Source organism: Phlebotomus papatasi, chromosome 3, assembly GCF_024763615.1.
Source record: "Phlebotomus papatasi isolate M1 chromosome 3, Ppap_2.1, whole genome shotgun sequence".
Lineage (NCBI taxonomy): Eukaryota > Metazoa > Arthropoda > Insecta > Diptera > Psychodidae > Phlebotomus > Phlebotomus papatasi.
Window position 1 is genome coordinate 11806802 of NC_077224.1, and position 24171 is coordinate 11830972.

The 24171-nt window shown below is 35.1% G+C and overlaps 1 protein-coding gene and 1 long non-coding RNA gene across 2 annotated transcripts in view; both read right to left on the reverse strand.

Annotated features, from left to right (window-relative positions):
• Positions 1-14127, reverse strand: part of LOC129807777 (uncharacterized) — a 65836-nt gene extending 51709 nt beyond the window's left edge. Inside the window, exon 1 of the long non-coding RNA XR_008752313.1 lies at positions 13850-14127. This is a non-coding gene — a long non-coding RNA (uncharacterized LOC129807777). The remainder of the gene's footprint in view (positions 1-13849) is intronic.
• Positions 14128-14251: 124 nt separating this feature from the next.
• Positions 14252-24171, reverse strand: part of LOC129807749 (brain tumor protein) — a 132075-nt gene continuing 122155 nt past the window's right edge. Inside the window, exons 5-6 of the mRNA XM_055857209.1 lie at positions 20276-21365; positions 14252-14985 (exon numbers count right to left, since the gene is read on the reverse strand). Coding sequence (XP_055713184.1) covers positions 14309-14985; positions 20276-21365 — 1767 coding nt within the window. The 3' untranslated portion in view covers positions 14252-14308. The remainder of the gene's footprint in view (positions 14986-20275; positions 21366-24171) is intronic.

Consider the following 24171-nt stretch of genomic DNA (forward strand, 5'->3'; position numbering starts at 1 on the left):
TTTACGTAAAATCTTCCAAATTTAACAACATTTCTGCAAGAATTTTCTATCAAGTGCAATTGACGTCAAAGCTGTCAAGTACAACTAACTTCTACAAGTACAGGGTAAAGTGGTACAAGTTGGACATAGTGTTACAAGTTGGACAATTCGCCGGTACAAGTTGGACAGAGATTTTTTCTTGATAAATGCAGTAGTAATTTTTTTTAAGAACAAGAAACCAAATTATAAAACTAAAACATTAAAAATATACAAATAAAAATGAAGTACTAAATTTATCAAAAACAAAGCCCTGTCCAACTTGTACCACTTTACCCTACTTCAATCAAATTTAGAGCAGGTTTTCTGTTTGATGCAAAAAAGATTAAAATGATTAAAATAGTACGAAAACTTACGAAGTTTTTTTTTTTATTGGATCTGTCAAAATAGAAAATGTCAATTCAAACTTGAAACTAAAAGCCTCTACACATTAGGAGTAATTTTCGTCAAAAATTGCCTTTTTGCAGTGCTATAGGTGGAAACGTCAAAATTCTGTCAAAAATGCAATTTTTGGCAAAAATTGCTTCCAATGTGTAGAGGCCATAACGACAAACTGTTAATGACTTGATTTCAATAAAACAAAAAAAAATGCCTGTTTGATATCTTGTCACTATAAATAATAATAATAATGATGGCACAACATTCAATGAAGGAACTAAGCCTTCCCACAAGGGGATTTCTAGACATGCATTATTATTTTTTCTTGTACGGGATGAGGTTGTCAGTCCCATGCCACGTGGAATCAAGTGCAGTGAAGCTCACTGGATGCAATTCGAACCCATTTAACGCCAGAAAAATTCCTGGTGACCGAAAGTGGATTCGAACCCGGGGCATTTGCATCATAGAGCAAGTGCTCTACCACTTGACCCATTGAGTGCCTATGACAATTTCATTTCACAAAATGTCAGATTTTTTTTTGACAGATCGCTTTTACGTCAAATCTGTCAAATACAACAAAATTCCTGCAAGACTTTTCAATCAAATGCAATGAGAAATTGTCATTTTTGGTGCAATAAATTATTTAAGATCGCTCAGAAATTGACAGATTTTATCCTCCTTCAGTCTCGACGTCACATTTAATGAATTATTGCATAATAAATGTTAATCAAGGGAAGAGGGACATTTTTCGCGGAGATGTTGGAGGTGTTTCGGGGGGGGGCGGTTTGGGGCAAAAGATCTACATGTATATATCCTCTTACTCTTTTGTACATATACACCAACTGTAATTGTTTGCAATTGGCAAAAGGAGAGGCAATTGAATTTTAATTGAAAATCGATTCAGCGCACCGTGAGCCCAACTAACACATACCCAAAACCCTTACGGAGTCATCCTCAGGAATACATCCTCTCGAACCCAGGGAAAATTCTTTACGGAAGGATGAGAACATGCGGGGGTACCCGCCTGATATCATGAGATAGACAGAGAAATTTCTCGCGAAATAACTTCTTCCATCTCATCCAAAGCATTTTATTATTGGGCGCGTGCGACGAAGAGTTTCATGCGAGAATCGCCCTGTGTCACTTTTTCCGGAGCATCCTCTGTCAGTCACTTTAAATTTTCTCCTCGCACAGTCCCCCACACATCCAGCCAGGCATACCCTTCCGACGGCAGCACTCCAGTTTTGTGCACCCCCATGGGGACCCACCACCGCCACCACCGTACCACTTTCCCCTCTGTGCCCCTTGTCCCTCTTGCCGGGTGAGTCAGTGGACAAGAGACAGGCTCTTTCGTGCCTCTAGGGAGAAAAACGAGACAACGCGAGAAACTCGCGCGCGCACCAAGAATCCGATGCACACAAGGCAAGATTGATGGTTCCCATAGAAACGGTATTAGTGCAAATACTGAACATGGTACCATCCATCCCCCTCTCAGCATCCCTTAACACCCCAACCAACCATCTCCCCAGTCATCTCACTCTCATCCACGCACCAGGCACCAGCGGCCAAAGAAGGAGGGAAAATTCAAGGAATTTTACTGATGAAAATTCAACAAATAGCACTCCTTTTCACTCAGACCCACAGAAACCATCATCCAGGAAAACCATCTAGGCATCCTCTTCTGCACCCTCACTCAAAAGTGAAACATCCATCGGAGCAGAGATGATTGGGAAAATCCATCTAGATGGGCGATTGAGATTGGGGGATTCAAGAGGGATTACAAGAGTCAATGAACTGGTACGATCTCTCAGAGTATTGAACCCTTAGAACCGTTTTTTTTTTTGGAACTTGTTAAACTGCCAAACTGGATCTTATGATGGGAAAATCAACTTCTCAACCTTGCTCTGAACCAGTTTCAAAACAAAAAGATTAAGGGATGCAAAGAAGGCAGGGACAATGGTTTAGAGAATCTTCAAAACTCCGATTGAATTTTCTAAAGTACAGTCAAGAGGTTATGTTGAAAAATAACCTCAAAACTACTATTTCAAATGAGGTTTATCTTGATATGAGGAAAGAGAATAAACTGCAGGGTTATCAGTTGTTTTGTTGAAAACATCGGTATAGTAAAGTCGGCGGGAGACGAAGTGAAATAGATATTTCTAACATAACCTCAAATTGTCATCCTGAATAAGTGACATTGAAATCATTCAGTCTTTTCCGGAGTAGAGATAAGATAAGGTCCTGCCTCCACCAAGGATCGCTCTCGTTACTTGGTAGAGCACTCATCTAAATAACGAGAGGTCCTCAGTTCGATCCTTGGAGGCAGGAATACTTCCTATCTCCTCTCCCGGAAAAACATGAACAATTTAAGTGTCACTTGCTCCAATTGACGATTCTCTGCACATAAATACAGTAGACTCTCTCAAATTCGGGCATATGGGACCGAAATGTCAGCCGAATTAGACAGAAATTCGGGCGACAAACTTTTTGAAATGCAACGATTTTTTATTCATGTGCATATACACCCAGCGAAATTTAATTAAGAAGTTTGCATTAATTGGCTGGTGTGGGTCATCTATACATCCGATCAGCCTAAAATTTTTTTGTACAATATAGGTCTGTATAACAAATTTTTTTATGGTAGTGAGCCTATAAAAAGTTGTTATACAGACCTATATTGTACAAAAAAATTTTAGGCTGATCGGATGTATAGATGACCCACACCAGCCAATTAATGCAAACTTCTTAATTAAATTTCGCTGGGTGTAGATATTGAGTTTCCACACTCATATATAACGTAAATTGCATGAAAATTCCTCAATAATGCAAAATCACATCAAAACTAAGACAAACCATGCCAAATTTGAGCATATTTGATTCATTTGATACATTTGATAATCATAATCAAACTTGAAAAATGACAGCAAACTTTTTTCAAATGTAACCGCTGCCCGAATTAAAAAGTAGCCCGATCCTAAAAGAGCCGAATTTGCGAGAGTCTACTGTACAATTAATATTGGACACACCGCTCGTGAATTCTCAACATAACCTCAAATTTTTATACCAAAATACAGTAGAGTCTCTTAAATCTGAATCTCTCAAATTTGAACGACGACGTTTAAATTCAAAATGTTAATTGTGGGATTATGTTAAAAAAAAATCGTATTCCGGATGAATGAAATCATATTTATGTGCTGCTTCCTGAATGTTTACACACATTATGATAGTATAAAGTGAAAAGAAAGTATGATAACATTAAGACTTGTGAGAAAGTTCAAGAATTTTATTCAAAGTACAATTAAATCTCACATAAATTTCGTTAGTTTTGAAAAGATCGTTCGAATTTGGGAGGTGAGAAATGTCAAAAATACCCCCCGAGAGTTCGAATTTAGAAGACTCTACTGTACAGGGGGATGACATTAGCCATTATATTTAGGAAACGTATCCTTTAGGCATGAAATAAACTTCAAATTGAATTGAATTGAATAGCCCTGAAAAATGCGGCCAGTTTTAGTGTGAAATTTTTCCTGTTTTCGTACACATTTCACGAGATATCTTCAAAACTACGTAGATTGCCAATTTAGGGTTTTCGGTTGCCTCTTCGGTATTAAATTGGCTTTTATTTTGTATTAGCATTTTTTGCTAATTCATTCTACAATAACAGAAAACAGCTAATAAACTCAAAAGTTTTTTCGGCTCGCTAGAAACATATGGGAAATAAAGGAAATGTCATGCCCCTGTCAAAATACAATTTTTACTTAAAGAAAAGTCAAATCAGTTAAGGTCTCAGCTCATAGGAAGCAATTTTCGTAAAAAAAAAAGCTTTTTGAAGGAAATAGTCTATTGATGATGTATGTGGAAACGTCAAAATTCTGTCAAAAATGCGATTTTCGACAAAAATTGCTCCCAATAATGTGTAGATATCTTTAATCAAAAAGACAATATTAATTATAGAATCAGCTAATGGATACAAAACAAAACATAAAAAAAGAGTTTGCTCACACACAAGATAAATTTGGATAGACTATTTAATTTTGAGGTTATTTACATATAACCTAATAATGAAAAAAATATGTAACGCTTCTCATTAGGAAGACTATTAGTCTAATTTCTTAATTTAACAAAAATTGCAACACTAGAAATCTTAATCTTTTAGAATAATAAGAAAAGTTGAAAAGTTTAAAGTGGATAAATTAATAAAAAAATTAAGTTCTAAAGGTTATGTTCAGTTATAATCGCCATAACCCTCACATATTTTTTTATGTGAAAAAATACCATCTTTGAAAAAATCCATTACAAGTAAACTTTATTATATAAATTTTGATGAAGAAAAGCCTCACCGAATTTTAACACTATCTGTTATGCAAAATGTCTCCAAAATCTTTAAATTTCTAATCAGTATATTTCATGTTTCCATAGGATTTTAAAAGATCAATTGCTGTGACTAATTCAAAAATAGAAAAATCTAAAACGATCGATCTTCTTTCTTTTCTCAGAAAGTGCATCCAATTTGCGTTGAATTTTAAAAAGCTTTCTGTTATGTCATGTATCTTTCAAATGTCTCAGGCAAAAAAGTTTCAAAATGAAGCATAATTTAAAGTAGGTTTTTGTTAAGTGACATGTGTCCAAAGTTTGTTATATCAGTCTGAGGAACTAAAAGAAATGTTTCACATACTTTAGGGTAAGTGCTTAGAAAGTGCTTAGTAATAAGTACTTTATTAAGCACTTAATAAAAATACATATCTTGTCCTTCATATAAACTACGTAATAGAGGACATTAATAAATGCCTCATTTAAGTACTTAGTGTTAAGGCTGAGTCATGCCATATTAGTTTCACTATTCACCACAAAGCGCTGACGCTTGTCCGTTTTTCTTGTTTTTTTTTTTAAATGAATATTCTATAACTTCCCGTCTGACCAGATAAGCGTATATTAAAGCTTGAATTAACCCCTACCTTTCATACCTTACTTTTAAGGAGCTCTCATAGAAAATATCCCTTACCAAATATATGTGAAAGACACTGTTTTGCGCTCGTAATGGCGAGCATCGGAACTAATAAAATAATGCCACTGACAGAATTGATTTTTTTTCTAAGAGGATTTATTGTTTTTAAAGTTATTGAAAGGTTTTCATAGTGATTTCAGTGGATTTTCCGCGGTTTCATTAATACTATGAATTATGCGACGATGTGTTGCGTGTAGAGAATTTTTCAGCGAATACAGTCAAGTGTGCTAATCCGGGCGCTTCGCTATCTGGATCGTTTATGACTAATCCACTTAAAATAATATTTTTATTTCCGTAATATAGTCACTACAGTAACGTAATATAACTATTCAAGTTTGAGAAAAAGCAAAAATAATATTTTTATCCATTAAATAAGTGAATGTAATCAACTCATTTCAATCTTGTGCCAGCTGGGTTCTTCACTAAAAATTTTCAATCAGAGATATTTTCGCTAATGACAGCTGCTTGATTGAAAACATTTATTGTTTTTTCCTTGAAAAAAAAAGTATTTTAAATCCAAAGGTTTAATTAAAAGTGAATTAGCGAAAAGGCGACCCAGTTAGTGCATGCTGACTTATTTCAGTATTATCATTATTTTATAAATTTTCTTTAATATTTTTGATAATTTTTTTATATTAAGTTTCTGAATGAAACAGTGAATAATTCTAAGGATTTAGAAGAAGTAAAAAAGAATTTCATCAGTCCAAGAACAAGCGTTTAAGTAGCACTCTTCGGAAAACGATCCAGTTCCCCCACCTTACTATACGTGAAACAAGTTGCAAACCAAAAGTAAGTGTTTTTATATATTTTTCGTGAATATTTTTGGAGGTAATTTTTCACACGATATTTTGTACTATTCTAAAGTGTCCAATCGTTATTACTGACTAAACGAGACATATTATTGTGTTTCTTACTTCTTCCATTTATACAATACACTCAGTCCTGGCAATATGCATATGCACTTCGGGATTATGCACCTGATAGAAATATGCACATACAATTATGCAAGTTTGCCTACTTTTGAGAGTCAATTTACGAAATCTTGAAATACGCCTGAATGTAAACGATTTTGCGACGCGGGAAATTTGAAAACACTGGGCTTCTTTTTCAGAATAAAACTTTAATTTCTTTTTTTTTTAGGTAAAATTTTTAAGTATTTTTACCATTTATTGAAGAACTCTGGGCAAAAAGCACTGTTTTGTTAATGAATTTCTATTAAACGGTTGAAACTTTTTATTTTAACTACTTTTACTCCGCGCGAAATTCGTTCTGCGTCCGATTTATTCAAAATTAAGCCCCTGTGGGTATTCAAATTTTCTCGATGCAAAATGCCATTTCGCGAGTTTTTTTCGACCCCGAAAATGTGCATAATCCCGGGACTGAGTGTATTTCGAATGAAAAATAGGAGGTGTCAGAGACAATTTCATTCGCCCGCCATTGATATCCGTGGAAAAATCCACTCTTTAATTAAAACCTACCATTCAAAACTTAGCATTAAGGCCTAAAATAGTGGGCAAAGTTGGGTGTTAATTAAAGTCTTAGCGCTGGTGCCCCTTATCCTGTGTCAGACGGGTTCCTAATATTAAATCAGTGAGTTGAACCCTAGACACACTAATGACTTAACTCTAAGGACAATTGAGTCACCGGTGACCCAAAACAGAAATTTTTCCTCCGGCCGTCTAAAGTTAGGGTAAGTTATCAGCTTGCTATTCCGGCCAACCCTTTTGTTCCCCGAATTTAAATAAATTTTTAGTTTTTGTATACTCTAGAGATTATACAATGCAAAAATAACAAAAAATGTCGCTTCGACAAATAAGATGATGTGAAAAAGACATAGGAAGAATTCCGAAGGGCAAAGACCTATGAAAATGAAGATAGCCGAAATAGGCCACCAAAGCTGTCTACATTTTTATTAATTTTAAAATGTATTAAGAACGATTTTAGAGTAAATAAAGACGATAAACTGTCTACAAGATTCTAAGCAACACTCACTAAAAAGAAGTAATAACAAAATCAATTCGTATTGAAAATATTACATTTTAAACTTGAGATTTTGGCGCTTTCGTGCAACTACGCCGAAATTAAGCACACTTACCCTATGTTTTGCTCTAAAAAGTCAGAAAAAGTGATTTTTTCTGAGCCCCGCTTTTTGACCTTAAACTGTTCCTTAATCTTGTCCTTAAACTGTTAAGCCGAGAGATGGTTTAACGTAATTATAGTTAAAATAATAATCAAGTTAAATTTTCGTCAGTTTCTGACTAATCCTTCTCTCGGCTTAAGCCGCTAAAATGGCTTAAGTAGTGGGACACTGATGGCAATTTAGTCAATATTTTGATTGTAATTACGTTAAGCCGTTACTCGGCTTAAGTCGTAAGGGTTGTAAGTGTGCCTAAGGCATTAACTCTTTCCGAACCGCAGCATATGCTGCAAGCTAATTTCACAATTTTTAATCAAAAATATCTAAGCTCAGGAATTAATTGAGGTCCTACAAAAAATATCTCACATTTAGACATCCTTATACTTTGTAATCATCCACAAGAATCGGATTTTTATCAGTTCTGAATAATTAAAAAACATTGTTTTTCATAGAATATGCATATGCTTCTTTGGGTACTAACAGTCCCAAAAGAGACGAAAGAGTTAAGGGTGCTATTCCAATGAAGATAGATAGATTGTATAGGGAGCATGGTACGATCTGTGGGCTGCAGACACCTAGGCTCTATTTGAGCCCCTTATGTCTACCCAACAAACCCTACTCCAATTCTTTTAAAACGTGGCTGAACTGCAGAATATCCTGAGCTGCCGCTCTTTTGATATCCTCCAGTGTCAGCACTTCTTTCTTAAAGATCTGAATTCTCTGGCTTGAGAATTTGGAACAATAACATAAAATGTGTTCTACTGTTTCCAGACTCTCTCCACAGCCCCTGCAAGCTGAGGTAACGTCTACACCCAACTTTGCAAGATGTGAATTTAGCCAGTGTCCTGTGTAAATTCCTATAATAACCCTCAAATTCCCCCTGTTAAGATTTAACAAGAGTTGAGATCTATTTAAATCTAATCCATCTATTACGGATTTCGCGAAACTACAGCCTTTTACGTTATTCCAAAGTGCTGTATGCTCTAATCCTGTAATATATTGGAAGTAATCTTTTCGTAATTCTTTCTCAACTCCCAAGACTGGTTCAGGGCCTATAAAGTCCTGATATACACCAATCTTCGCGAGTTTATCTGCTATTTCATTTCCTAGAATATCGTTATGACCAGGACACCACAGAAGAATAATATTATTATTCTCTGCTAATCTACAAAGATTAGCCCTGATCTCCTTAACAATTTTAGATGTTATAATACCCTGATATGGCGAAGAAAGTGCCTTTTTGCTATCAGAGATAAAATAAATATTTTTTCCTGTGGGATTTTCGTTCACTAACATATTCGTTGCAATCAGAATAGCTCCGACTTCTGCCAAGAAAACTGTTGTGAACCTTCCCATAGAAAAATAAAATTCATCACCTGTATCTAATCGAAATAAACCTCCTCCAGCTCTCTCCCCTTGCAATGACCCGTCAGTGAAGATTTTAATGTCATCTTCACGTGCTACTGATGACAGTGCATTAAAGAGAAAGGAATTTTCTGTATTTAAAAGTAAAGTACAGTTTGGGATTTCAGCGAAACACTCTGGTGATGTAGAGTCACTAGGCATTTCTAGAAAAGGATATTTGTTAGATATCTCTTTCAAGGCCAAACAGTGCCCTACAACACTGCCTTTCAGTGTCCACAAATCGAGATCGCGTAATCTTAAAGCCCCCTTTGCAGCTTCCATTTCAATGAAAAGTGGAAGAGGCGGTAAACCTAATAGTATCTCTAAAGCAGCTGTTGGAGTCGATCTTATAGCACCCGTGATTGCGATGCAAATATGTCTCTGAAATCTGGTTAGAGTATCTTTGACGCATTGCAAATTCACCCTAGGCCACCAAATTACAGCTCCATACGTCACAATAGGCCTGATCATCACGGTATATATAAAATACACCATTCTTGGTGATAGACCCCAGGTTTTTCCTATAATTGATCTGCACTGCCAAAAACTGCGAAATGCCTTGTCAATTTTTTCGTCCAAATGTTTATTCCAAATAAGCTTCTTGTCAAGGATCAAGCCTAAATATTTGACTTCATCCTTAAGATCGATTTCAGTATTAAATAAGATAGGTTTTTTAGTTATTTTAACTTTCCTTTTACGCGTGAAAAGTACCAAATTGGTTTTCTTTGGGTTGACATTTAAACCAGTGCCTTGACACCATTCTTCAACATGTCGGAACGCCGCTTGCATTCTACCACAAATTGTTTCGTAATCGATACCGCACAAAACAATTGTGATATCATCAGCGTATCCAACTGTGAAAAAATAATTATCATTAAGCGTTTCAAGGAGATCTTCAACGGCTAAGCTCCACAAAAGGGGTGATAATACCCCTCCCTGTGGACAGCCTCTATGAATAGAGGCATTAACCGTTTGATCTCCAACTGTAACGCTTATTTTCCTGTTAGTTAGAAGAGCAGATAGCCATCTTCTAACTGTTTCAGGTATACCCTTTCTTTCAGCTGCTTTATTTATAATATCATGACCTACTCTGTCGAAAGCACCCTCAATATCTAAGAATGCTCCTAATGATAGTTCACCATAGGACAAGGCCTTTTCAATTCTACCCACTACACTATGTAACGCGGTTTCTACGGATCTGCCCGATCTGTACGCGTGTTGACTAGGATGTAGTGGATTAGTTTTTAAAATATTTTCCTTAAGAAATCTCTCACAGATCCTTTCTAAGGTTTTAAGCAGAAAGGAGGTGAGACTTATAGGTCTATATGATTTAACTTCACTATAATCTGCTTTTCCAGGCTTGGGAATGAACACAACTTTGGCTTCTTGCCATAAACTAGGGATGTAACCTAAAGCAAGACAGGCTGTATAAATATCCCTTAACAGCTCCAGGAAAAGTTTTTTACTATACGTAATTCTTTGAAATAAGGCAGGAAAGATGCCATCTATTCCCGCTGATTTAAACGGCTTAAAACTTTTAAAAGCCCAAAGTATTTTATCCTCAGAAACGATATCTTTAGCAATTTGCCAATTATGATCATCCGCACTATACTCCTTCACCACATTCTCAGAATTAATAGAGAGAGTGCTATCAGGAAAGTGCGTCTCAATTAGCAAATTTATCGATTCTGAGTTATTTTTGCAAAAGTTCCCATCCGATTTTCTGAGAGTACGATCTAAACCTTGGGATTTACCAGCAAAGACCTTTTTGATCCTTGCCGTCTCCATGGTAGATTCAATACTCTCACAGAAGAGACGTTTTGCAGTACGTTTTGATTTTCTTATTTGCTTTTTATAAATCTGTCTTGCAGAATGCATTATATGAAATGCTTCTTCTGTGTTAATTTTCTTTGCTAATTTTTCCATTCTACGAATTGTGCTTTTGATCATATCCAATTCCTCATTCCACCAATGTGGTTTACCAACTTTGGTATGAGATAAAGGACATGCGTTCTCAAAAGCATTTTTAAAAGCCTCTGTTAAAAGATTAACTTTCAGTTCGACATCATCTGCACATTTGACTGATGATTGGTCAATCTCTGAAAGTTTTTTATCCAACAGTTTATTAAAAATGGCCCAATTTGTTTTCTTTGGATTTCTATATGACTTTTGCACGATTTCATCAGGTTTCAGTGTAAATATCAACCAACGATGATCCGACAAGGTTTCCTTATCGGATACGTGCCATCCGTTTATAAAGGGCAGTAAGTTAAAAGAACATAGTGTTACATCTATAACTTCCTGTCTATTTTTAATGACAAAGGTAGGTTTATTACCTCTGTTGCAAATTTCAAGATTATGTTTTGAAATATAATTTAATAAATTACTTCCTCTGTTGTTGATATCGGAACTACCCCACACTATGTGATGAGAGTTAGCATCAGCTCCAATAATCAATTCAAAATTATTATTTTCGCAGAATTCTACTACTTTTTTTAATTCAGCTGAAGGGGGAGGATCTTTGGAATCGTATGGCAGATACACTGAAGAAACTATGATATTCAGCTTCTTCCCTTGTATCGTCTGCACAATCTCGATTGTGGTGATGTCTTTGCCGCTGTACTGCGGCAAAAACGTTGCATTAATGTTTCGGGAAACAAAAATGCAGGCACGCACTTTATCCACCCCCTCTGCATGTAAAAATTTTCCGTATTTCATATCAATTCCCCTAACATGACCCTTAAAAGTCCATGGTTCCTGCAGGAGTAATATGCAATTTTTCACCGTGGATATCTCCTGACAAACACATGCCATGGCATCCCGTGAACGATGCATATTACCCTGCAGGAGAAGAATTTCATCATTTTTATTTTTATTAATCATGATTAATAGTATAACAATTAGATTTTATAAGTGGTCCAAAATTTCCGCTAGGAGTGAAAAAGTATCTGATCTCCGTATCAGCTTGGAAAATTTCGAACACACATGCAAAAATCATAAAACTTTTTTGGTGCGCCATAAAGTGTGGGACGGTACTGTGCCGATAAAAACAATTGAAAGGTTTCCCCTTTTGTGTTTTACCCATCGACACTACATGACTTTTCCACCACTTTTCCACGACTGCACTCTGTAAATTCACTAATTTTATAAATTTTAAATCACTGTTAACCGGTAAGGATTCTTTCATGTGAGTGAAAACATCCTTCAGCGGTAGGGACAATTGGACAAACAGACTCTTACCTGGAAGCAATACGCCTACCAAAGAGTCCATATACTGGCTGTCCAGTCTCCCTTCCTCCGCATATGAGGTGCTCCTGCTTTCCTCAAAATCCAGTGCCCGGATTTCGACGTTGTCCTTCGTTGTCTTATGTAAAAGACATACGATATAGCACTTTAATGAACATAAGCTCAAAGAAAGGAAAGAACTTTGTCTTGCATATATCTCTAAAACGCCAGAAGTTAGACAATTGTGTGACTTGTGGTGTTCAATTGTGAGAGGCCCCACAATTACCGCTATCACAACAATTCTCCTCGCGAATTGACAGAGAAAACGCAGACAAAATCCCTTTTTACGCTCAAAAAGAGCACCTTCCCCGAGGTTCCACAACACAGGTGTATTCACTGTATCCACTGTTGGCCTATTGCACAAAAACCTATGCAAAATCAACAAGATACACTTAATTTTCACATAAAATACTAATCACTCGCACAAAGACACGTCTTTATCACCCGGCCGCCCAAACCGGTCCTCTGCTATTCCAATGAAAAATTAACTTGATTTTTTAGCACCTTGCTGATCTCAAGTGCTCCTACATAGTCGTCTTTTCTCTGTATTGGTTCCTGTCTCGACTGTTTTACCCAGTTTTCGCCGTGTTCTAAGGCCACCAAACAGTCGTGACAGGAACCGACACAAAGAAAAGTCGATAATACAGAAGAACTTGAGCACCATTGAGCACTTAGTAAAGCCTTCTAATGTTAGCCGGGAATTCCAATTAACCATCCAAAACGCTAATCTGTAATCGTTCCAACTCTGTGGAAGACAAATACACCCTCAGAAATTTTCACTCGTGCGAATGTGGCTTAAAATGTATTTGAGAGAAATTAATTTCTTTTGTATACTTGATTGAGGGAGAGCGAGGCATGGGAGGTGGTTGGATTCCGGAGTGATGGAGCAGAAGAGGGTAATTTAAATTTTATGGGAAATTAATTCGGTTTCATGTAGAATTATGGGATGAGGACGAGAAGGCTTTCAAGCTCTCCCATTCTCCCTCCAATCCAGAGAGATCCCGTCTCTTTTGCTAAAAGCTTTCGCACTTTGGGGCGTTTTTTGGGGAGAGGGTGGATTGCATTCTCAGGTATTGTCTGTGGCACTGAGAATAGGAATCTTGTAGGAATTTACTGGGAATGCCTGTCCAGAATCTTCTGATTGGGATTCTATTTGGGAGATTGAGAATCTTTGGGATAATTTGGGAAATGCATTTGCTGGAGAGATGATTTTGCCCTGTTGCCTCAGCTGAGGATGTCAGGGAAGTGCCGACGATGGCAAAATTGCGGCAAGGGAGAATGGGATGAGCAGGACATCCAATCTGCGCCTGTGCCTGACAAATCCTCAACCGGCAACGATCAAATACACACGTGGATGTGTGTGAAAAGCCGGGAAAGTATTTTCCACGCATTTCACCCGCCTTTGCTACCTTTTGGATCAATCTAATACGCTTTCCGGAGGCAGACAATCTCCCCATTGCGGTAACAAAAATCAAAACAAGCCTCAATTTGAGGTTATGTCTCCCAGACAGACAAGTTTTCCACGCTTTTCTCCCGGAAAACCGACAGAATATTGTGGGAAACTGTGCAGAAAGCCCAAATAGAATACTATTGACAGGACTTACCGGAAATTAGAAGATTTTTCTGGATTTTTCGCAGGAAAAACAAAACTCACTCAAAACAACTTTGACAGAGTTCCTCTGAATCACTCAAAAATCACAAAAACTAAATGAATTTCGCGAATTTTCACAATCCAAAAGAAAAGTCCAATGTCTCACTTTGCGCAATAAATGAAAAATCACTTTAATCGATCACTTTTTCTGGGGAAAATCTAATTAATTTATGCACAAACACACGCCGAAGGAAAACAAAGCACTGTGAAGTCACACGGCTTCGCTTACTTAAATTCAAAATGGCCGTTCTTCAGCGCCACATCTCCTCCCGTGGCCGGTATCTGAAGCTCAAAGCCCGCTTTCTTTGAATCCCAGAAAATCCAGGAAAATCCCAAAATTCTCAAAATCTCCCAGTTCAACAATTAAAATTTCTTTTTATTAAGTTTCCCATGTCATTGATAAGTCAATCTGTCAGAGTTCCTTCACAGCATGCTCCTCGAAAATCATCTCAAAGAGAATTTCAGTAAATGGAATTCTTCCTTCTGGCCACTTGATCCCAGAAACTTCCTCTCTCTGCTCCAGCAATTGCTGAAGATTGACAAATCCACTCTCCATCAACGCAGAAACATACTCTGCGAACTTTGTCGAGCTCTCCGGAGACTTCCTGGAGAGAATCTCAAAGTTCTGAACACTAATCAGATGGGCAAAGATGTGGTTGTCATTTTGCTCCTCCGCAGGAATTTCCACTTCGACATCCCCCGGACGGGCAAAAGGCAGGATCTTCTCGCCGTTCCAGAAGTCAATGGCTTTGGAAAAGAGCTCCTTGGTGACTAAATCGCTGCGACTGAAGATTGTGGCCAGGAGCAGTTGATGCACCATAAATGCCGTGATTCTGTAAATGTGAGGAACAAAGGTATTCAGCGAGATGCACTCAATCAGAGCATCCAGCCACGTCAGAAGAGCCTCCGTGGAGAGTTTGTCCGGCGCCAAGGAGACTGTCTGCAGCAGACCCTGGAGATTCTGGAAGACTTCCGACGGCAGGGGTCCAGACAAGTCAATCTCCATCCCAATTCCACCACTCTGCTGCGCTGAATGGATATTTTTGGCAATTTTTTGGGCTTCGACGGTCAGGTCGTCATGCAGGAAGCCTGAAAAGCGAAATTAATTGTTGCAATTCTTGTTAAAAGATATCTGCTATAATAAATCTTTCTTTAAATAAAAGATCTGTAATTGTTAGAAGTCTCCAAATTATTTTATTTTCATAAAATGTCTAGATCTAGAAGAATCTGTAACGTTTCTGCAAAGTTACAGTAGACTCTCTCTCAATCGGGAATATGGGGCGAAATGTCATCCGGTTTATCGATAGTTTTGGGCGTCAAAGCCTTTGTAAATTCCACAAAAAGCGCTCAATTATAAACAATCACGATAAAATAGGAAGAACTACAGCGAATTTGAGCAAATTAGCTTCATAATTAAACGTGAAAATTGTCAACAAAATTTGTCGCCCCATTGAGAAAGAGCCGATTGAGTGAGAGTCTACTGTACTTGATGAAAAGTCTCCAAAGATTTCTTTTAAAATATTTAGTACAGAAATTTATGACATATTCTGAAATGTCAAATTTTGAAAGATGAAGGGATTTTGAAAGATTAATTTTCCGAACCCAAAACAATTTTGAAACTGACTGTTCTGTTTTTGGGCTGAATCAAAGGAAATATGGAATTTTGTAGCTCTTCAATGTAGCTTCACACTTTAATTGGGCACATCTTAAGCCTAACTCTCCAATTCAGTCGCTTGGGGTGCTATTTATAAGCTTAGCATTATTGCTAAATATCGCTGACTGAATTGGGAACTTGCAGTAAATATAAATATTATAATTCTACATTTAATTCTACACTAAAAATATCCGCGTTCTGCAACAACAGGCGTCTACACATTAGTAGATTTTTTTTTTAAAAAATGCCTTTTTTAAAGAAAATTTCCCCTATCCTTGTAGGCAGAAACGTCAGATTTTTTTTAAAAAAGGCCATTTTTGACGAAAATTTCTACTAATGTGTAGACTAAAAAGTCTCCACAAACCACAAATACTACATTTAAAAACCAAATTTTCTGCTTTTAATGAGCAAAGTTCTTCAAAATCTTTTTTATTTCAGTGTTTTCAGAAATCTCCAAAATTTAAAAATGTCCCATTTCGTCGGAAAATTTCTTTTCGGCTGCAAAAGACATTTTTTTTAGGAACAAATATCTACAAAATGTGGGAGAAACACAATTCAGAAACTAATAAGAAGAGCTCGAAAGCAAATAACACGTATCCAAAACTTTAAAAAAAAATCCTAAAATGGACATTATTCTCTTTGATTTTATTACTTTCGAAATATTTTATTCTTTTCGCAATTTAAATTCTTTTCAAAATAAGCAAGCAGAAATTTCTCCAAAAACAAATCTGATTTATGTTTAAAATATTCTTTTTAACTCTCCAAACACAATTATAATTATAATTAATCTAATTTTTGCCAAAATATTAATTTCCATTTAAATTTAGAAAAATGTCTAACATTCAAAATGTCTCCAAAAAATGTTAATTACACTGAGAAAAAAAGAGGGTGCGATTAACTTTTTTTCCTCAGAACTTTAACACTTTTCAGGTGTAAAAATATAACAAAATTTTTTAATGTTAATTTTACACCTCTTGAGGGTAATATTAACATGAAAAAGGATACCATTAACCCCTAATACACCTAAAAAGGGTAATATTTACACCAATTTTGGATCAATACTGCAGGGTAAAATTAACATTTCCGGAATGTTATTTTAGCTTTTTCGTATTTCTCTCAGTGTAGTGTAGTCTATTTAAAAAGAAGAACAATTTCTTTTAAATTTTAAATAACTTTCAAAAATCAACATTTTGTTCTGGAATATTCTAGAAGAATAAACAATATTTCATTCCTTTTATTATCCTTCTATAATTGTGTAAATTCCAGAAATATTAATTCCTCTATAAATTATAAAAGATGTCTGATACACAAAATATCTCCAAAAAAAAAAATTAAGTAGGAAAGCTTAAGTAAAATGCAGAAGGACGATTTCTTTTAATTTTTAAATTATTCCTATTATGTCAAATGTCTCCAAAAGTATTAAAATGCCGAAGTCTCCAAAATCAAGATTAAAGTAATACAAAAAATTAAGTAAATAAATTTTATTTAAAACTAATTGAATAAAAAGTCTCCACAAACTACAAATATTTCATTTAAAAAGTGAATTTTCTGCCTTTTAGCAAAGTTCTTCAAAATCAATTTTACTTGAGTGTTTTCCGAAGTCTCCAAAATTTTAAAATGTCCCATTTCGTCGCAAAAAGTTTTTATTTCCTGAGAAAAAAGTCCAGGAAGAAAATTAAAAAGAAAGATTTCCTATCATACAGAATGTCTCCAAAAAATGTTACGAAGGAATGTCTCTAAATGTGCTAAACCAAAATCTTAAATTTTCAATTTAAATTCTATAAAATCTTTTAGGTTTCAAAAGATTTTCTGTTATAGCAAATATTTCCTAAGCTCCAAAATTTTAAAAGATTCTTGACAAATAAAATGTCTACAAAAAATGATAAGAAGGAAAAAAGTCGAATTCGAATTATTACAATAGATTACCCCAATTTCTTTTGAATTTCGAATGACTTTAATTAAATTCAAATCGCTCCAAAACTTACGACATGACAAAGTCTCCAAAATGAAAGTTAAATTAATGTGACAGGGAACTAAATTAATGTGATACGAAACAAATACTAATTCAAAATTTAATTTCTTAAAAATGATGAAAAATACTAAAAAGATTTTCTATTATACAAAATGTCTCCAAAAACAGTTACGAAGAAATGACTAAATATTTTAAACCAAAAGCTTAAATTTTGATTTAAAATCCCTCAAAATCTTTTAGTTTTCAGAAGATTTTCTGTTATAGCAAATATTTCCAAAGCTCCAAAATGTCTCCAAAAATATAAATTTTCCTTTGAATTTTAAAAGATCCTTGACAAAGAAAATGTCTACAAAAAAATCATAAGAAGCAAAGTGGAATTCGAATTATTAAAAGAAATAGATTATCCCAATTTCTTTTGAATTTTAAATGACTTTGATTATATTCAAATCGCTCCAAAACTTACGACATGACAAAGTCTCCAAAATGAAATTTAAATCAATATGAAATACGAAGTGATTTTATTTGATACGAAACTACTATTAATTCAAAATTAATTTTCTTAAGAAAAAGTTTGAAAAAATTGAAAGATTTTCAATTATACAAAATGTCTCCAAAAACTGTTACGACGAAATGTCTCTAAATGCTAAACCAAAGATTATAAGCTTTCTTCGCAAAAATCCTTCAAAACCTTTTAATTTTTAAAATATTTTCTTTTATATTAAATGTCTCCAAAGCTTATGAAATATGAAATAGTAGTCTCCAAAATCAAGCTTAAATTGACGGTTTGAAATAAACTTTATTTAAGATTTATAAAACCCACTTTTCAAATGCTTCCCAGCTGTGAGTAATGGTTATATAAAATGTCTCCAAAACCGATTAAACTATACAATCTTCAAAATAAACGATTGGTTTTGGAGACTTTATCGTCCTGATTTATTAAAACAAAAGGTCTCCTAAACGCTTTAATTTCGCTTAATATTTTCGCATAAAATGTCTTTAAATCATCTGCAGCGGTTATATAAAATGTCTCTAAAAGTGGTTAAACAAAAAATTCCAAAATTAAAGCTTTTTTAGTAGACTCAATCGTTTCTATTAAATATGGCCCTTTAAAATTATTAATGCAATATTTCTACTTAAATCTCTCCAAGGTTTGTATAGCGGTTATATAAAACAAGGTAACCCCAAAACTGATGAAACAATTAAATCTCCAAAATTAACTCTAGGCTTTGGAGACTTTTTTTTGATTTAAATAAAAGAGTCTCACGAAAACTTCAAAGGTATTTTTTTTTACATAAAATGTATCCAAAGATTGTAAAGAGGTTCTATAAAATGTCTCCAAAATTTGCGAGACAATAAAGTCTCCACAATTAAAGCTTAGTTTTGAAGATTTTATCGTTTTGATTCTGATTTCATTAAAAAAAAAGATACTTCAACATTTTTAAGATAATATTTCTACTTAAATATCTCCAGAGCTTGAGGAGCGATTAATATAATTGTTGTCCTGGGTCCTTGGAAATCTAATTATCCACTTCTCAAGTCCCAAAAACACAGAGCCCGATACTTCTCTCCTCGTAGCTTTCCCAAGACAAACTTCTCTCTCTCCATGAACACTGTTGCGGTACCGTTCTAGAGAGAGAGGAAGTGACTCAAGACTTTCAAATTACGACCGTTGTAACCTTTATAGAGGAATTGACTTCTACAAAATGTCTCCAAAACACAGTTACAAAATTTAATCTCCAAAAGTAAATCTTAGTTTTGGAGACTTTCTAGTTCCGATTTCACAAAAAAAAAAGTCTCTTCAAGACTTTCATTGTAGTATTTCTACTTAAATATCTCTAAACTTTGAGTAACGATTATACAAAATGTCTCCAAAAATGACATAAAATTGAAATCTCGAAAATTAAAGCTTGTCTTTGAAAACTTCATCGCCTTAATTCCTTTAAAGAAACAGTAAAAGTTTCTTAAAAACTTTAATAGTACTGTACATAAAATGTATCCAATGCTTATCTGGCGATAGTCTCCAAAATCATGTCTAAATTGGTATTTTCAAAAGAAAGCGCAGAAATTCCAAATAAATTTCATTTCAATCTTTATGCAATTGAAAGATATTCTCAAAATTTTAAAATAATTTCTATTATTTTAAATGTCTCCAAAATTAGTTAACCAATAAAGTCTCCAAAATTAAAACTTAGTGTTAAATACTTTATCGTTTTGCTTTCATATGAAAAAAACATTGAAAACTTCAAAAGTATTTTCTTTACATAAAATGTCTCCAAAGCTTGTCTAGCGTCTATCTTGAAGTCTCCAAAGCCATGTCTAAATTTACATTTTAAAATAAAGGGCAGACATTTCAAATTAATTAAATTGCATTTTATTGAAAAGCTTTCTCGATATTTAGAAAGGTTTCCGTTTCTTCAAATGTCTCCAAAGCTTGTCTAGAGTCTAGCTTCAAGTCTCCAAAGCCAAGTCTAAATTGACATTTTAAAATAAAGGGCAGACATTTGAAATTAATTAAATTGCATTTTATTGAAAAGCTTTCTCGATATTTAGAAATGTTTCCGTCTCTTCAAATGTCTCCAAAGCTTGCAAACCAGAAGTCTCCAAATTAAACACAATTGACATTTTTAAATAAATTTCTAGCCTTGAGATTAAAAATTTATAAAAAGTCTCTTTAAAATTTTAAAAGATTTTCTTTTGCGGAAAATGTCTCCAAAATTATCAAATATAAGAAAAAACTGAAAAAAATAACTTACTGATTTCTCTGGAGTGTAGAGTCCTCCAGTCATTAGCTCTGGCTAAACATCTCTGATTCACGATATCTCCGCAGGTTTTCTTCACAGCATCGAGAGTCTCAATGGCCAGAAGAGCATCCAGGGCTTTGGAGACTTTCTCACTAATCATTTCCGGAACATTATCTTCCCATGCCCTGTTGAGCTTTTCCTGAGCTTCTTGGTAAATCCTCTGGAGACGCTCTAAAATGATCATTTGATCATCAGCCTGAATCTGTGCAATCTCCCTCTGAGTTGCCTTCTTGATGTCCAAGAAGTAGAGCACCTGGAAGTTCTTAATGGCAGCCGAAGTCACTCGTTCAGTGACGAAATCTACAATTTTTCTCATCGACGGACTCTGGGACTGAAGGAATGCATCAGTGAGTTGTTTCTGTGCATCCTGGGCAGCTGTCTTCTTGGCCGGAGACTCTGTGGTGAGTTTTGTGGTTATGTGCCGGTATCTTCCGGTCCGGGAGACGACTTTTGTGGCCTTTGCTGGCATCACAGATAATCGGAAATCCCCGAGAAAGGGACAAGCAACATTGAGAATGGCTTCAAGAATTGGATTGAGGGACTTCAGGAGATTCCTCTCAATCTCCCTGCGTCCGTTTTTCCGGCGATTTTGGGGCTTTTTCACCCAGGAAACCTCCAACTTTCGCCGATAGTCATAGTAATCATCAACAGGAATGTTTGGACGATCGAACAGCCACCCAAGACAGAGACGCAGGATAAAAAGGCACGTTGGCGTCATTGTCAGTCTCCCAAGTCCCAGATCCACATGCAATTTGTACAGAAGATCCATCAGACTCCTGTAGTAATCCAACTGCATCGTCACATGATCCAACATCGACAGATATTCCACCAGCCAAGGAATTGTAATCATCAATTTGTTCTCATCCTTGGCCGTTAGGAGGATCTCCTTAACGTCAAACTGAGGCTGGAGGAGATTTCTCAGGCAGATCTGTTGGCTATCAATCACGCTGTTTTTGCAATTTTCATAGGGAAATGGGAGGGAAACTGTGAAGCCTAGGAACTTGGCAAGAGTCCTCATAGTCGATATTGTATCAGGATTGACCTGGTAAAATAATTAGAAAAATGTCTCCAAAATCTTTTAAACCTTAAAATCTGTTATGATGAATACCCTAGAAACAATATATGGTAGTTAGGATTTTTCTTATTTGGGTTTTGGAAAAGAAAAATCAATCTCAGATAATTGAACTCCTTAGATGAATTTAAAAAAAAAACATCTACCAGATCCCAAGTAGCATTTTCTTACCAAAATAAAAATTACCGTAAGGATAAAGTAATTTTCTGGTCATTAAAATTACTTCCAATGCACATAACTCTACCAAAGTCAATCTTACATTTTTAGCACGTTAGAAGCTTCCATCATAATTTAAATAACGTAAATTTTTAGTAAGCATTCCTTTAAAACTTGCTTATTAAATTATTTGTATTAATAACGTAATATTTTCGTAAGTTTTCCTCAGAAAACTGACAATAATGTCAAATATTTTCGAAGAAAATCTACATCCGAATTGATAAAACAGAAATTTCAGAGTAATTTAACACGAAATTAAAAAAAAAACCTTTCTAGACCCAAGTAGCAAAATCTGGTCATGATAAGGTAGATTTTACTAAGCGTGACGTATAGACATAGACTTACACTCAGTCTCGGGATTATGCACATTTTCGGGACCGAAAAAAACGCGCGCAATGACATTATGCATCGAGAAAAATTGTATAACCGCAGGGGTTTTCTTTTGAATAAATTTCCGTAGAACGAATTTCGCGCGGAGTAAAAGTAGTTAAAACAAAAAGTTTCAGCTGTTTAATAGAAATTTATTAACAAAACAGTGCTTTTTGGCCAGTTCTTCAATAAATTATCAGATTATTTAAAAAAATTACCTTAACAAAAGGAATTAAAGTTTTATTCTGAAAAAGAAGCACAGTGTTTTCAAATTTCCCGCGTCGCAAAATAGTATATACATTCAGGCGTATTTCAAAAATGATTTCATAAATTGACTCCTAATGGTACGCAAACATGCATTATTGTATGTGCATAATTCCGTCAGGTGCATAATCTCGTAGTGCATAATGCCGGGACTGAGTGTACTTAGGCACATCAGAGGCTCTTCTTAACGAGGACCTCTTTGACAATTTCAATAAGAATGTAGGCAATGTTGACACAAATATGTTACGATTGGTACGACAAAGGTCACTCTTATCTCAAGATTATGTCAAACAGAGTCTGTTGATTTTCACGAATTTACACTCAGTCCCGGCATTTTGCACTTCGAGATCATGCGCCTGACCCAAATAGCAATTTGGTGTAAGATTACCTTTGCATGTATGTATTCTGGATTCCAAAATCAGGTCTTATGACGGTCGTCAGAGAGTCGAATGACGGTAAGTGGGAAATAATATGACGGTAATTACGGAAGTCATTTGGCGTCATAATAACTCTGAAATTACTCGCTCACGACTAAAATATAACGCCGACTTGCAGTTACTTCCAGTGTCCCTATAAAAAAAATCTTCCCCTCACTGGGTATATCTGAGGGGAAATTTCACTTGTCAAATGGCAAATAGAACTATTCAGTGCTCTAAATTCGCAAAGTAATTGATATTTTCGCGTGTTTTCTCAACAATATAATAGTGTACATTGGGAGGAAAAGCTCCCCCGGTAGAGATGTGTGTTGTGATTCGAAAAAGTACAGTGCCGACAGGACTTAAGTGAAAATTAGGCAATTTTTTTGCATGATAAACACACAAATATTTTTTTTGGTAAAATGAAATTTTGTGGTTTAGGAGTTTGCTCCACTTTCTAGAGTGTCCTGTGATTAAAATTTTGTGTTGAAAAGATCTATTTTGTGAAAATTAAAAAAAAAATTGTGTTGTTGCTATTCAGTTGGAAAATTTTCTACATGTTGGATGCCTCATTCAGCAATAGTCGAACGGCAAAAATCTTCGCAAATGTGAGTAGTGAATTAGGGAAACATTAGAGAAATTTACATAGAACGTAGTACAAAACGATAGAAAATGTGAAGAATTGTTGAGAAAATAGTGTCTACGGTGGTAGTGCAATAGAAAGTTGTGAAGTGCACTTAACGTCTTCATCATTCAAAGTGCGTACGTCGATTTGGTACTTATGCGATAGAGAAGGACACCAAATGCATTGTCTTAGGAGCGTCATTTTTCATACGGAAAAAGACTGTCGTTTGGAATCGCTTTTGTTACTGCATGGCAGAGTAAACTTTAGAAACATAAAATAACAATAATATTACTAATTCAATCTTGAGTAATGTCGTGACCAAACTACGACAGGAATATGACTAATTTTTAAGATTACAATTAGGAGTAATCTTTTTGACCATTGCTTGTACACCAAAAACCAGTCATTTTGAGTCCGAGTAATTTTTTGCGGATTGGAGACGGGATTGTGCACATACAATTGTGCATATTTTCCCACTATTTGGAGTCAAATTGAGAAATATGCCTCAATCTATTTTATAATGCGGGAAATTTGAACGCACTGTGCTTATTTTTCAGAATAAACTTTAATTTCTTTTATTAAGGTAAAATTTTTAAATATTCTAACAATTTATTGAAGAACTATGGCCAAAAATTACAGTTTGTTAATCCATGTCTTTGAAACAGTTCGCGAAATTCGTTCTACGGCGGATTTATTCAAAAGAAAGCCCCTGATGGTATGCAATTTTTTTTCTATACATATTGCAATTTCAGGTGTTTTTTTTTGTCCCTAAATGTGTATAATTCCGGGACTGAGTGTAGTAATAAAAAGTAATACTTGATCCATGAAAACAACCCAAAGCACAAGTTTTGCAAGGATTAAATAAAATTATTATTATTATCCACGA